General features: G+C 36.8%; 1 protein-coding gene across 7 annotated transcripts in view; it reads left to right on the top strand.

Annotated features, from left to right (window-relative positions):
* NUDCD1 (NudC domain containing 1) overlaps positions 1–12,118 on the top strand; it is a 93,267-nt gene that overhangs the window by 38,110 nt on the left and 43,039 nt on the right. For all 7 annotated transcript variants that reach the window (XM_086335345.1, XM_086335343.1, XM_086335349.1 and 4 more), the window contains 3 exons: positions 900–1,082; positions 4,994–5,198; positions 8,749–8,893. In XM_086335345.1, the coding sequence (XP_086191471.1) occupies positions 900–1,082; positions 4,994–5,198; positions 8,749–8,893 (533 nt within the window). The remainder of the gene's footprint in view (positions 1–899; positions 1,083–4,993; positions 5,199–8,748; positions 8,894–12,118) is intronic.

Raw genomic sequence — 12,118 nt, 5'->3', positions numbered from 1 at the left:
ATTTTTTGATTACTGAGTGTGAAGCTAAAAACTACTACCCACTGTAAAAAAACTTTGTTATAAAAAGTAACAATGTTAAGTAAAGGTATGGACTCAAATGTTTGAATACTTTTAAAGCAAAAAAAAAAAGAAAAAACCCTTATTTTCATAGAATAAATTCAGTTAGTTTACCAGAAAATTTCAGAACACAGTTAATTGTTCCTATCTTTAAAATTCAAAGTACAGTTATTTATATTTTATGGCAAATAGATCTATATGTGAATGTGTATAAAAAAATATTTCTACCATAAAAGTTATTTCATTTTAAGAAAACCTGCTAATGGGCAGAAAATAGTCCACACCACACTTTTTCCATTACCATCAATTTGTGACCCTTGTCAGAAGACACCTATCATATACTGGCTGAGAAAGTAGACAGGCTATAGTCAAGGAATGGGTAGATTTTTCAGAGGCTGATATTCAGGTAAGTAAATCACTTTTACAATTTAGAGCCCTGCTGTCCAACAGAAATTTTTCCAAAATGGACGTGTTTATATGTGAGCTACTCAGTGTGATAGCAGCTACGTATGTGTGGCTTTTGAACACTTAAAGTGTGGCTGGAGAAATGAATGTCCAATTTTACTTAATTAAACAGCTACCATGGCCAGTGGCTACCACATTAGGCATCACAACCTAGAACAAATTTCATCAGACCCATTTTTTTAAAGAGATTTTATTTACAGAATATTAGGTTGTAAATTTTTTATCCTTTTATAAAAAGGTACCTAATAGTCTGCTTTTTAATAGTACATTTAAAATATTTAATTTAAATTAGAATTATACTTGAATATTTTCAGATATTTTTATTATAGTTTTTTGGTTGTAATTTTCTTGTTCTAAAATGCTTTATTTTCTCACAGATAATAAAAAATATGAAGTGGCTAAGCGTAATACTCTCCGTGGGAAGTCCGTGCCACATTATGCTGCTATTGAACCTGATGGGAACGGTCTGATGATTATCTCCTACAAGCCCTTTACATTTGTTCAAGCTGGTCAGGGTCTTGAAGAAAGTAAGGATGAAAACATGTCCGAGGAAATTAAAGGTGATTTTACTTTGAACCATAGAGCTCCTGTGTAAAATAGATCTGACTTGTCCTCCTAGCTAGGTTGTAGGTTTTACCAGGTCAAGATTGGCACTGAATTTTTCTTTGTTTTCCTTTATATTTCTCAGAATAGCCTTTCATAAAATATACCGCCTAGGTAGTGTGAACTGGTTAAATTTAATACTTTTCCTAATTACAAAAAATGTTTTTTAAAATCTATATATTATTTTACCTGATTAGATATTTAACAAATACTTAATGAATAAACAAATACTGATGTCTATTTGTTGTTGATATTTGAAAGTCCAGCATATTAGTATCATAGATAGTAATTTAAAAAATAAGCTAACCTCTCTTCATATGAAAGTGAAAGTTGCTTAGTCATGTTCGACTCTTTACGACCCCATGGACTATACAGTCCACAGAATTTTCCAGGCCACAGTACTGGAGTGGGTAGCCTTTCCCTTCTCCAGGGGATCTTCCCAACCCAGGAATCAAACTGGGGTCTCCTGCATTGCAGGCAGATTCTTTATCAACTGAGCTATCAGGGAAGCCTCTACAGATAGGTAGGAAGAGTGTTATAGGTATCAGTTCAGTTTAGTTCAGTTGCTCAGTCGTGTCCGAATCTCTGTCACCACATGAATCGCAGCACACCAGGCCTCCCAGTCTATCACCAACTCCCGGAGTTTACCCAAACTCATGTCCATCAAGTCCGTGATACCATCCAGCCATCTCCATCCTCTGTCATCCCCTTCTCTTCCTGCCCCCAATCCCTCCCAGCATCAGAGTCTTTTCCAATGAGTCAGCTCTTCCCATGAGGTGGCCAAAGTATTGGAGTTTCAGCTTCAGCATCAGTCCTTCCAAGGAACACCCAGGACTGATCTCTCTTAGGATGGACTGGTTGGATCTCCTTGCAGTTCAAGGGAGACTCTCCAGTCTCAAGAGTCTTCTCCAACACCACAGTTCAAAAGCATCAATTCTTTGGCGCTCAGCTCTCTTCACAGTCCAACTCTCACATCCATACATGATCACTGGAAAAACCATAGCCTTAACTAGACGGACCTTTGTTGGCAAAGTAATGTCTCTGCTTTTTAATATGGTGTCCAGGTTGGTCATAACTTTCCTTCCAAGGAGTAAGCATCTTTTAATTTCATGGCTGCAGTCACCATCTGCAGTGATTCTGGAGCCCAAAAAAGTAGTCTGACATTGTTTCCACTGTTTTCCCATCTATTTGCCATGAAGTGATGGGACCAGATGCCATGATCTTCGTTTTCTGAACGTTGAGCTTTAAGCCAACTTTTTCACTCTCCTCTTTCACTTTGATCAAGAGGCTTTTGAGTTCCTCTTCACTTTCTGCCATAAGGGTGGTGTCATCTGCATATCTGAGCTTATTGATATTTCTCCTGGCAATCTTGATTCCAGCTTGTGCTTCTTCCAGCTCAGTGTTTCTCATGATGTACTCTGCATAGAAGTTAAATAAGCAGGGTAACAATATACAGCCTTGAGGTACTCCTTTTCTGTATACATCTCTTCATATAGGTATTGCTAATTACGTGTTCTTCCCTTTCATACTGAACTGAAAGAAAGTTCCTAGGGGATAGAATCACTTAACGTTTTCTCAGTCTTGAATGAATGAATGAAGGTAATGTTTTAGAATGAAAAGAATAAAAAGGTCTTTCAGAAGAAGTTTATATTTGTATGCAAAGAATTCATATTCTTCTAAAAAAATATTCAGGAGACCATTTCTCTAGAATCATTGCTGTTCATATTTCTGATATTTATAGTCAGAGAATAGTATATTTTACTTAACAGATTTGCACAGTATTTAACAATCATATGTATTACTCTTTGAAGCTACCCTTTTTATTACTTTAACAACTTAAATTATTTAAAATAAAAATGGGTTTCAGTATTTTTATGTACTTACAGAGCTCTTGAGGGTTTCCCTGATAGCTCAGTTGGTAAAGAATCCACCTGCAATGTGGGAGACCTGGGTTTGACTCCTGGGTTTTGAAGAACCCCTGGAGAAGAGAAAGGCTACCCACTCCAATATTCTGGCCTGGAGAATTCCGTGGACCATATAGGCCATGGGTTTGCAAAGAATCAGAAATGACTGAGCAACTTTCATTTTCACATAGCTTTTAAAAAATTTGTTGAAAAAACTTGAAAATACTTTTATAATAAATACATGAATATTTCCTCCAGGTTTATAAATATGAACACCTGAATATAAGAGTTGCGCATGGTGGCCTTTTACTTCACCTCTTAATAGCTTAGTTTTCTCACAAGTGATTTTTTTCACAAGATCCCTTTCTGAGTAAACTACTGTTCTGTCTTAGTTATAATGTTAAACTCTCCTGGAGCTTAGCCAGAGCAGCTATTTGTATTACTAGACCACATGCCCTTTAGAACTCCTTTGGTGAGTGCTTGAGGAAGAATGATGGACTGCCTTCATCCTTGGAACCAGTCTGCCTAGTAGCTAGGCCCATGTGCTTCCAAGACAGATTTGCAGCCTAGTTGGAACACATCATGTTTTTAAATCACTAGCCACTAGTTGACATCTCACGTTATGTTTGAATTCCTCCTGAATTTGTTCTACTCTTTTAGTGTAAACCACTTCCATTTAGTGTAAACCCTTCAGTTTTTCTGTTTTCCTTCTAACGGCCCTAACTTAACTTCTTGTACCCATTTGCTCTTGGGAAATTTCTTCTGTATTTATTTTAATATCATCAGACTTTCACAATAAGAAAGGAAAATGGTTGTAACAAAAAATATGGATAGTTTGTTAATTAGCATGCTTTCTTTTAAGCTCTCTTCTGAGTATATATGCTGGTTTCATTTTCTGTAAACTTCAGTTAGACTGATATTACCTATTACCTGGGCTTCCCAGGTGACTCAGTGGTAAAGAACCTATCTGTCAGTGCAGGAGACACAGATTCAATCTCTGGTTCAGGAAGATCCCCTGGAGAAGGAAATGGCAACCCACTCCAGTATTCTTGCCTGGGAAATCCCATGGACAGAGGAGCCTGGTGGGTCACAAAGGAGTCAGACATGACTTAGTGACTAAACAACACCAATGTTATATTTCTTTCTGATGAGTGAGTGGACAGATTAATGTTTATGGATGCTATTAAGCAAGTATTTGTCCATTTTACATTTAAGCCCTGCTTTCTTACTTCATGGTTATAGTATTATGGGCCTAAAAGTGTTTCTTAGGTAGATAGCTTTTTAGGAGCCAAGCAGAGGGGATAGTGAAGGAGTTGAAAAGAGGATTTTTTTTTACTGGGAACTTAGACTAAATATACTGACAGCCCTTGAATTTGTTATGAAATTGCTTTCATGTTGTGGGGTAAAATAGCCAATACTTTTATAAGGAAAATATATCTTTTATTTTTGTGTGGATGTCTGTCCCACCAAATAGTCGTAGTCTCCTGTATCACAGTTACTAAATTGCCCCAACAGTGGCAAATCAAGGTTGTGATGAAAGTTTCAGGCAGGGTTTGTGACATATTTGGTATTCTTTTAACTTGGAATCCTGTATATGTGTGTGTGCGTGCATGCACGCATGCTTGGAATCCTGTGTCTGTGTGTGTAAGAGAAGAGGGAGAAGCAGGGATACTGGGAGGTAGGGAATAAAGAGTTGCTATGATTTGTATTTTATGTGTATCTTCTAGGGCATTAGGTAAGACTGGAACAGGGAAATGTCAAGTGTGATTGCTACAACACTTTGAGTGAAAATTCCCCAAGGAGATCTCTGCATATTTGTTCATAATTACTTTTTTGTGAGAAGATCACTAGAAAAGATGCTAGATAGGTGTTCTGTATGTTCTGGTTTCTGATTTTGTATGTTATGTTGTAGTCTCTGTTTTTTTTTTTTTTTTTATTACATAATACATTTTTCTTTCCCAAAGAACCTCTGTATTACTGGCAACAGACTGAAGATGATTTGACAGTAACAATACAGCTTCCAGAAGACTGTACTAAGGAAGACATTCAAGTACAGTTTTTGCCTGATTCTGTCAACATTGTACTGAAGGGTCAGATGTTTTTGGAAGGCAATCTCTTTTCATCTATTGATCATGAAAGCAGTACATGGATAATTAAAGAAAATAATAGGTATTTTTTTTAGTTTTATTTATATTTGAAATTTTACCTTTTATTGTTTTACTTTTTTCTTCTTTTTATCCTTTCTGCAGTGGTTACATCAAGGGGGAATACTACGATAGGCTCATCAATACTGCTGATTATTTTTCTTAGGATAGATTAAAAATGGAATTACTGTGTCAAAGAGCACAGTAGTAGTTAAGGTTAAAGATACTAGCTTAGTTATTGTTTGCATTATGTCATGCTTTTCATTACCAGCTCTGGATACAATAAGAGAGTAATAATAATAATAAATGGTTGAAAACAGCTATTTATTTGAATTTTCACAATTTAAACTTTTTAATGGAAATAATTTGTTTCTACTAACTTTTAATTTGCTAACTAGATGATGTATTCCTGTGCTTTCTTGTTCATTGTTCAGTCGCTCAGTCTTATCCACCTCTTTGCAACCCCATGGACTCCAGCATACCAGGCTTCCCTGTCCTTGGCCATCTCCAGAGTTTGCTCATACTCATGTCCATTGAATCGGTGATGCCATCCAACCATCTCATCCTCTGTCATCCTCCTGCCTTCTGTCTTTCCCAGCATCAGGGTCTTTCTTAAGGAGTCAACTCTTTGCTTCAGGTGGCCAAAGTATTGGAGCTTCAGCATCAGTCCTTTCAAGGAATATTCAGGGTTGAGTTCCTTTAGAATTGCCTGGTTTGATATCCTTGCAGTCCAAGGGACTCTCACGAGTCTTCTCTAACACCACAGTTTGAGAGTATCAGTTCTTTGGTGCTCAGCCTTCTTTATGGTCCAACTCTCGCATTCGTACATGACTACTGGAAAAACCATAGCTTTGACTAGATGGACCTTTGTCGGCAAAGTCACATCTCCACTTTTTAATACACTGTCTGGGTTTGTCATAGCTTTTCTTCCAAGGAGCAAGCATCTTTTAATTTCATGGGTGCAGTCACCATCTGCAGTGATTTTGGAGCCCAAGAAAATAGTCTGTCACTGTTTCCGTTGTTTCCCCATCTATTTGCTATGATGGGATCAGATGCCATGATTTCAGTTTTTTGATTGTTGAGTTTTAACACAGCTTTTTCACTCCCCTTTCACTTTCATCAAGAGGCTTTTTAGTTTCTCTTCGCTTTCTGCCAATAAGGGTGGTGTCATCTGTCTATCTGAGGTTATTGATATTTCTCTTGGCAGTCTTGATTCCAGCTTGTGCTTCATCCAGCCTGACATTTCGCATCATGTACTCTGCATTTAAGTTAAATAAACAGGTGACAATGTACATCCTGTCTTACTCCTTTCCCAGTTTTGAACCAGTCAGTTATTCTATGTCTGGTTCTAACTGTTGCTTCTTGACCCACAAACAGGTTTCTCAGAAGACAGGTAAGGTGGTCTGGTATTCACATTTCTTTAAGAATTTTCCACAGTTTGTTGTGATCCACACAGTCATAGGCTTTAGTGTAGTCAGTGAAATCAAGTGAGTCTTGATATGAATCTAAATGCCTAGAGTCTAAGAACTGTATATCTAATTCACAAAGTTTTTTAGGCTTTAAATTGAACAGATATCTTGAAATCATTTTATTAATGGAGAAATTTGGTGACTTGGTTATATTTTTTATATATGTTTAAAAAACTCTATATCCAAAAGGTTCTTTTAAAAATATTTTATATTTCCATATATTCTATTTAAATATATCTTACTAGTGTGTGCAATTTGAGGATAGCATTTTTAAATTGGCAAACCAGCTGGAACATACTGTTAAATATAAGTCATCAAGCAGTAACTCAGCCAAGATTTAGGAGAAGAGCTGGACTATATGCAAAAATAGATTCAACATTTAACACATGAACATAGACCAGTATTGTTTTTCCATGAAATTTGAGGTGCTTAATTACTATTTAATGTTACAAAAGGTAATTACAATGATGTGTGTGGTATCATTGGTTTAAAACACATGATATTTTTATATTATTCATCTCATTTTTAATAGTTAATGTTCTGACTTTGAAAGGATTTGTTAACTAACCTGTATTATGTATGGAGCTATGTATTCCTATTTGCTTGGATGGTAGGATATGATTCTAGTTTTAAAATGTAGAAATGCATTTATGCTAAAAGAGTAACTGACTGACTATGCCAATTTACTGATGGTTCATAAATTCTTTATAAACCAAGACTGTATGAACTTGTTAACTTCTTTAGGTAGCAACTGACTAAGAACAGTATTTATACATTCTGGTCACTAGGTGCAAGTTCTTTAATAGTTATTTACATATATTTTTTCAGAGAGGCAGAATAGTGCAATAGTGAAGAACATGGACTTGGAGCCAGACTGCTTTACTAGCTTGTGACCTTGGCAAGTTACTTAACTTCTCAGTGCCTTTTTTTGTTATCTGTAAAGTGGAGATGCTAATAGTATTTACTTTCTTTGTGGTGAGCCATAAATGAGTTAAAATATGTAAAATGCTTAAAATAGCACCTAGCATGTGGTAAGCATTAGGTAAGTATAAGCTGCTGTCATTGATTTTATTATCATCATTAATCATCCTCATTTTTGAGATGAGCTTTCTCCTTAGAAAATATAACTATCTGGGCATTATTAATTGTGGTGGTAATTTTTAATGCTAATGATAGAAACTCATTATGTCAGGAAGATATATTGTATAGTCTCTTTAAAAGTAGTTTTAGAAAATTTTAAAGTGCTGTAGTTAATTCATAAGGTGATGATAATAGCCTTGAAAATAACTGATGTTAGTATGTTCTATTTGATAATTATGGTAATAGTTGTTATTGTGTTCAGACAATTGTTTCCTTGCAAATTGAGTTGCAGGGCATGGGTTAGTATGACCCATATGTACCAGAGATGGCACGTGGAAAAGGTTGCTTTGCTGTGGAACAGGTGCCACCACCCACTTTTCTCTGTATTACCACAGCAGCCAGCTTACCTGGGTTCCCTTTCCTAGTCAGGAGGCACATGGGCAATTCCCTGTCCCATGTCCACAGTCTGCCCTGACTCATACCTCTCTCCCTTTCCCGCTGTATTAGTCCTTAATCTTAGAGTTCTCTTATGGGTTCTTTTTTATTGATTTAAGCTGCCTGATCTTTAGTAATCATATCATGGCTACTAGTTTGGTGATAGTGAAGGTAATTGTTGGCTCCACACACAGAGAGATACCTTTAGTTTTGGGCCCTTTCCACTTAACTTTATGTGCCCATCACTCCATCTCCATTCCCCAGTGAAATAACTCATAGATACATCTGCTTATATTTCCACTACTTAAGATTGGTAACAGTCAGCACACCTGAACTGCAAAAGTTTTTCTGAGGGTGATTTGACTCTCCCATCAGTCCAGCGGTACTTCCATATTTGTTAAGTCTACCTTATTTACTCCTGGATGATAGGTGTTCCATCATATGCAAAACTAAAATGAACTTGATTTTTGGTAAAACATTCTCAGGACACTGGAAGGGTAATTTCTGTGGAAGATTCTTCTGTTTGATATTGGTTGTATAGTTTGTGTAGCTGCTTAATGTAACAAAACTTTCCTCATTTTACACATCTAGCTTGGAGATTTCCTTGATCAAGAAGAGTGAAGGCATGACATGGCCAGAGCTAGTGGTTGGTGATAAACAAGGGGAATTTATAAGAGACTCAGCTCAGTGTGCTGCAATAGCTGAACGTTTGATGCATTTGACCTCTGATGAACTGGTAAGCAATTGCAATAGTAGTGGGACTTCACAAGGATTCAGAAGTATGTGGGGATTATACCATGTTTTTCAAACGTTATTTTGCTTTTCCTAATGTAAAAGACATTAGGTATTACTGACTAGTGTTTGAATATCACTTGAAATTCTATTATTTATTCCTTATTCACTAACTGAATATATATGTGTGGGGGGGCATGTTTTACATACAGGGTGGTGTACATGCATATGTGTATGTATATATGTATCTCTCGGTCTCTCAATATATGTAGAGAGAAAAGGAAATATATAATTGATCCTTGAACAATGCAGGGATTAGGGAGCCCACCCTGTACACTCAGAAATCTGAGTTTAACTTTATAGTTGGTCTTCTATATCTGCTGATCCACATCCTCAGATTCAACCAGTTGCATATTATGTATTTCTGTAGTGTGTATTTTAAGTTCAGTTCAGTCACTCCATCATATCCACCTTTTTGCGACCCCATAGACTGCAGCATGCCAGGCTTCCCTGTCCATCACCAGCTCCTGGAGCTTGCTCAAACTCATGTCCATTGAGTCAACCATCTCATCCTCTGTCGTCCCCTTCTCCTCCTGCCTTCAGTCTTTTAAGTAGACCCTTCCAGTTCAAACCCATGTTGTTGAGGTGTCAACTATATCTGCCTATATATCTGTATTCTCCTTTAGAAGAATTGACTGACCAATGCTGATAGGGACAAAATTTTGATTTTATACCCTACTTTGCTAATAATCTATTTGTAATCATTGACATTTTTTGGGTGATCTTAAAATATCACAAGGGGTGTGTATACATACACACTACATATAACTATGGTTTTTTGTTGAATATGTTCGTCCTCTGATAACATTTAAGATAATGTTAAGAATTTGAACAAATACAGCAATACACCAGAACTTCAGTTATCTTCATTTACCAGATCTTACATCAGCACATTTAAAATGTCTAACTTATTGCCATCTGGAATTATAGCAATGCAGAGGGTTGTATAAAGAAGTATTTATACTGTAGAGTTGGTTGCATCCTAAGATAGAAAAGAAAGATTAGAATATTGAAAGTAAATGTCTCGGATGAAAGAAAACATGACCAAAATGGAGAAACCATGTTTCACTTTTTCCAGCATAATGGAAAATTTCAAGAATCACTGGAATTCTATGTATGACTACAGAACTTTGATTTCATAGCCTTGTTATAAGTCATGCAGACTGCGTTTCTCTATGCTCATTCATTTAGCAAGTATTTATTGTTATAGGGTTCTGAAGATATAATTAGAGAGACAGTAATGGAGGTTTGTTGTGAGATTGTAGATAATTGCTGCTAACTGCCTTTTAAACTTGATGATTTCAAATGAATGTTGTTAAATAAATGACTAAGGTATTTATGCCTGAATACTAGTGAATTTGTTAGTTTTAAAATAACAGAATTTTGTCATCTCTAACTGAAGGCAGTTTTTTTTCAAATCTTTTTACCTTTTCTTGCCTTACTGCATTGATTAGAACCTTTCATCTACAGTAAAATAAAATTACTCTCTTTTACATACTGCTGGTTTGGTTTACTGGTATTGTTGAAGAGCTTTACATCTCTGTGAGGAATACTGGGGTCTATAGTTTTTGTTTTGTTTTTTTACTTTTTGTATGTGGATAATGCTGAGTTCATAAAATGAGTAGGGAAGTGTTTCTGTCTTCTGTTTCTGGAAGAGATTGTAGACTTGGCATTATATCTTCTTTAATGTTCGATGGAAGTTGCTAATGAAACTGTCTGGAGTTTTCTTTTTTTGAAGGTTTTAAACCATAAATTTAAGTTGTTTAGTAGATATTTTGGGCATTTATTTCAGTTGACTTTATTTTTCTTCTTTTTTTTCAGTTTCCAGTTTCGTTCATTTCTGTTATGACATTTATTACTTTCTCTTTGCTTGCTTTGGATTTATTTTGCTTTTTTTTGGAAGGTGAAAGCTTAGATTTTTTTTTAACCTTCCTTTTTTAATGAAAACATTTAATGCTCTACACTTCCTTCTAAATACTACATTAGCTGTATCCTCCAAATTTTCTGCCTGTTTTCCTAATCCCATTAGTGATTTGATTTGTTGCTGGCTTTAAGTTTTTTGCCTGGCTGGTTTATTCTTTGTCTGTTCTTAAACCTAGGGCAAAACTTTTCACATATCTTAGCTAAAAGTGTGGAATGTTTACCAGGTTTCTCCTCCTGTGTAGGCCCTGATTTCTAATTTTTGTCTCCAAGTACTTTGACAATTATCAAAATTAAGCTTTTTAGCCTTTTATCCACTGCTTTCCCTTGTCTTTTTCAGCTCAGCTTGAAATAGCAGATAGCTTGAGGAAAACAGCATGGAGTCTTGGGTTTTCTTTGCTTTCTCTTTTCTCTGTAATCTTGTCTTTTTCAGTACTGGCTGCCTCAATAGTCCTTAGCTTTTACTTTTTTGCCCTCTTATTTCTAGTGTTGGTTACTGCAGTTCTTGAGACCCCATGGACTGTAGCCCACTGAGCTACTCTGTCCATGGAATTCACCAGGCAAGAATACTGGAGTGAGTTGCCATTTCCTGCTCCAGGGGATCTTCCCTTCCCAAGGATCAAACCTACATATCCCATATTGCAGGCAGATTCTTAGCTAAGCCTCTAGGGAAGCCCTATATGAGTAATTGAAAGGGGAAGGGAGGGAGGGAGAGTACTTTCTGTTCTGCTGGATGTACGTATCTTCTTGAGTCACTGTAACAGAATGCATGCATGCATGCTAAGTCAACTTCAGTCATGTCCAACTCTTTGCAACCCCTTTGGACTGTAGCTTGCCAGGCTCCTCTGTCCATGGGATTCTCCAGGCAAGAACACTAGAGTGGATAGCCATTAACTTCTCCAGGGATTGAACCTGGGTCTCTTATGTGTCTTGCATTGGCAGGAGGATACTTGACCACCATAGCCACCTGGAAAGCCCATGGCCCAGCTCATTGCTGGAATTACCTTACAACCAGTCACTGTAATCATTGTTTCCTTTGATATTTAGGATGGAGCAAACAACCATAGCTCAGTCAGTTCAGTTCAGTTGCTCAGTCGTGTCCGACTCTTTGCGACCCCATGAACTGTAGCACTCCAGGCCTCCCTGTCCATCACCAACTCCAGGAGTTTACCCAAACTCATGTCCACTGAGTTGGTGATGGCATCCAACCATCTCATCCTCTGTCATCTCCTTCTCCTCCTGCCCTCAA

The sequence above is a fragment of the Bos grunniens genome, chromosome 14 (assembly GCF_055505025.1).
Source record: "Bos grunniens cultivar Pamir isolate PY7600 chromosome 14, Bosgru_T2T1.0, whole genome shotgun sequence".
NCBI lineage: Eukaryota > Metazoa > Chordata > Mammalia > Artiodactyla > Bovidae > Bos > Bos grunniens.
Note: the sequence above shows the minus strand (reverse complement) of the source record. Positions and strands in the feature narration are given on the sequence as shown.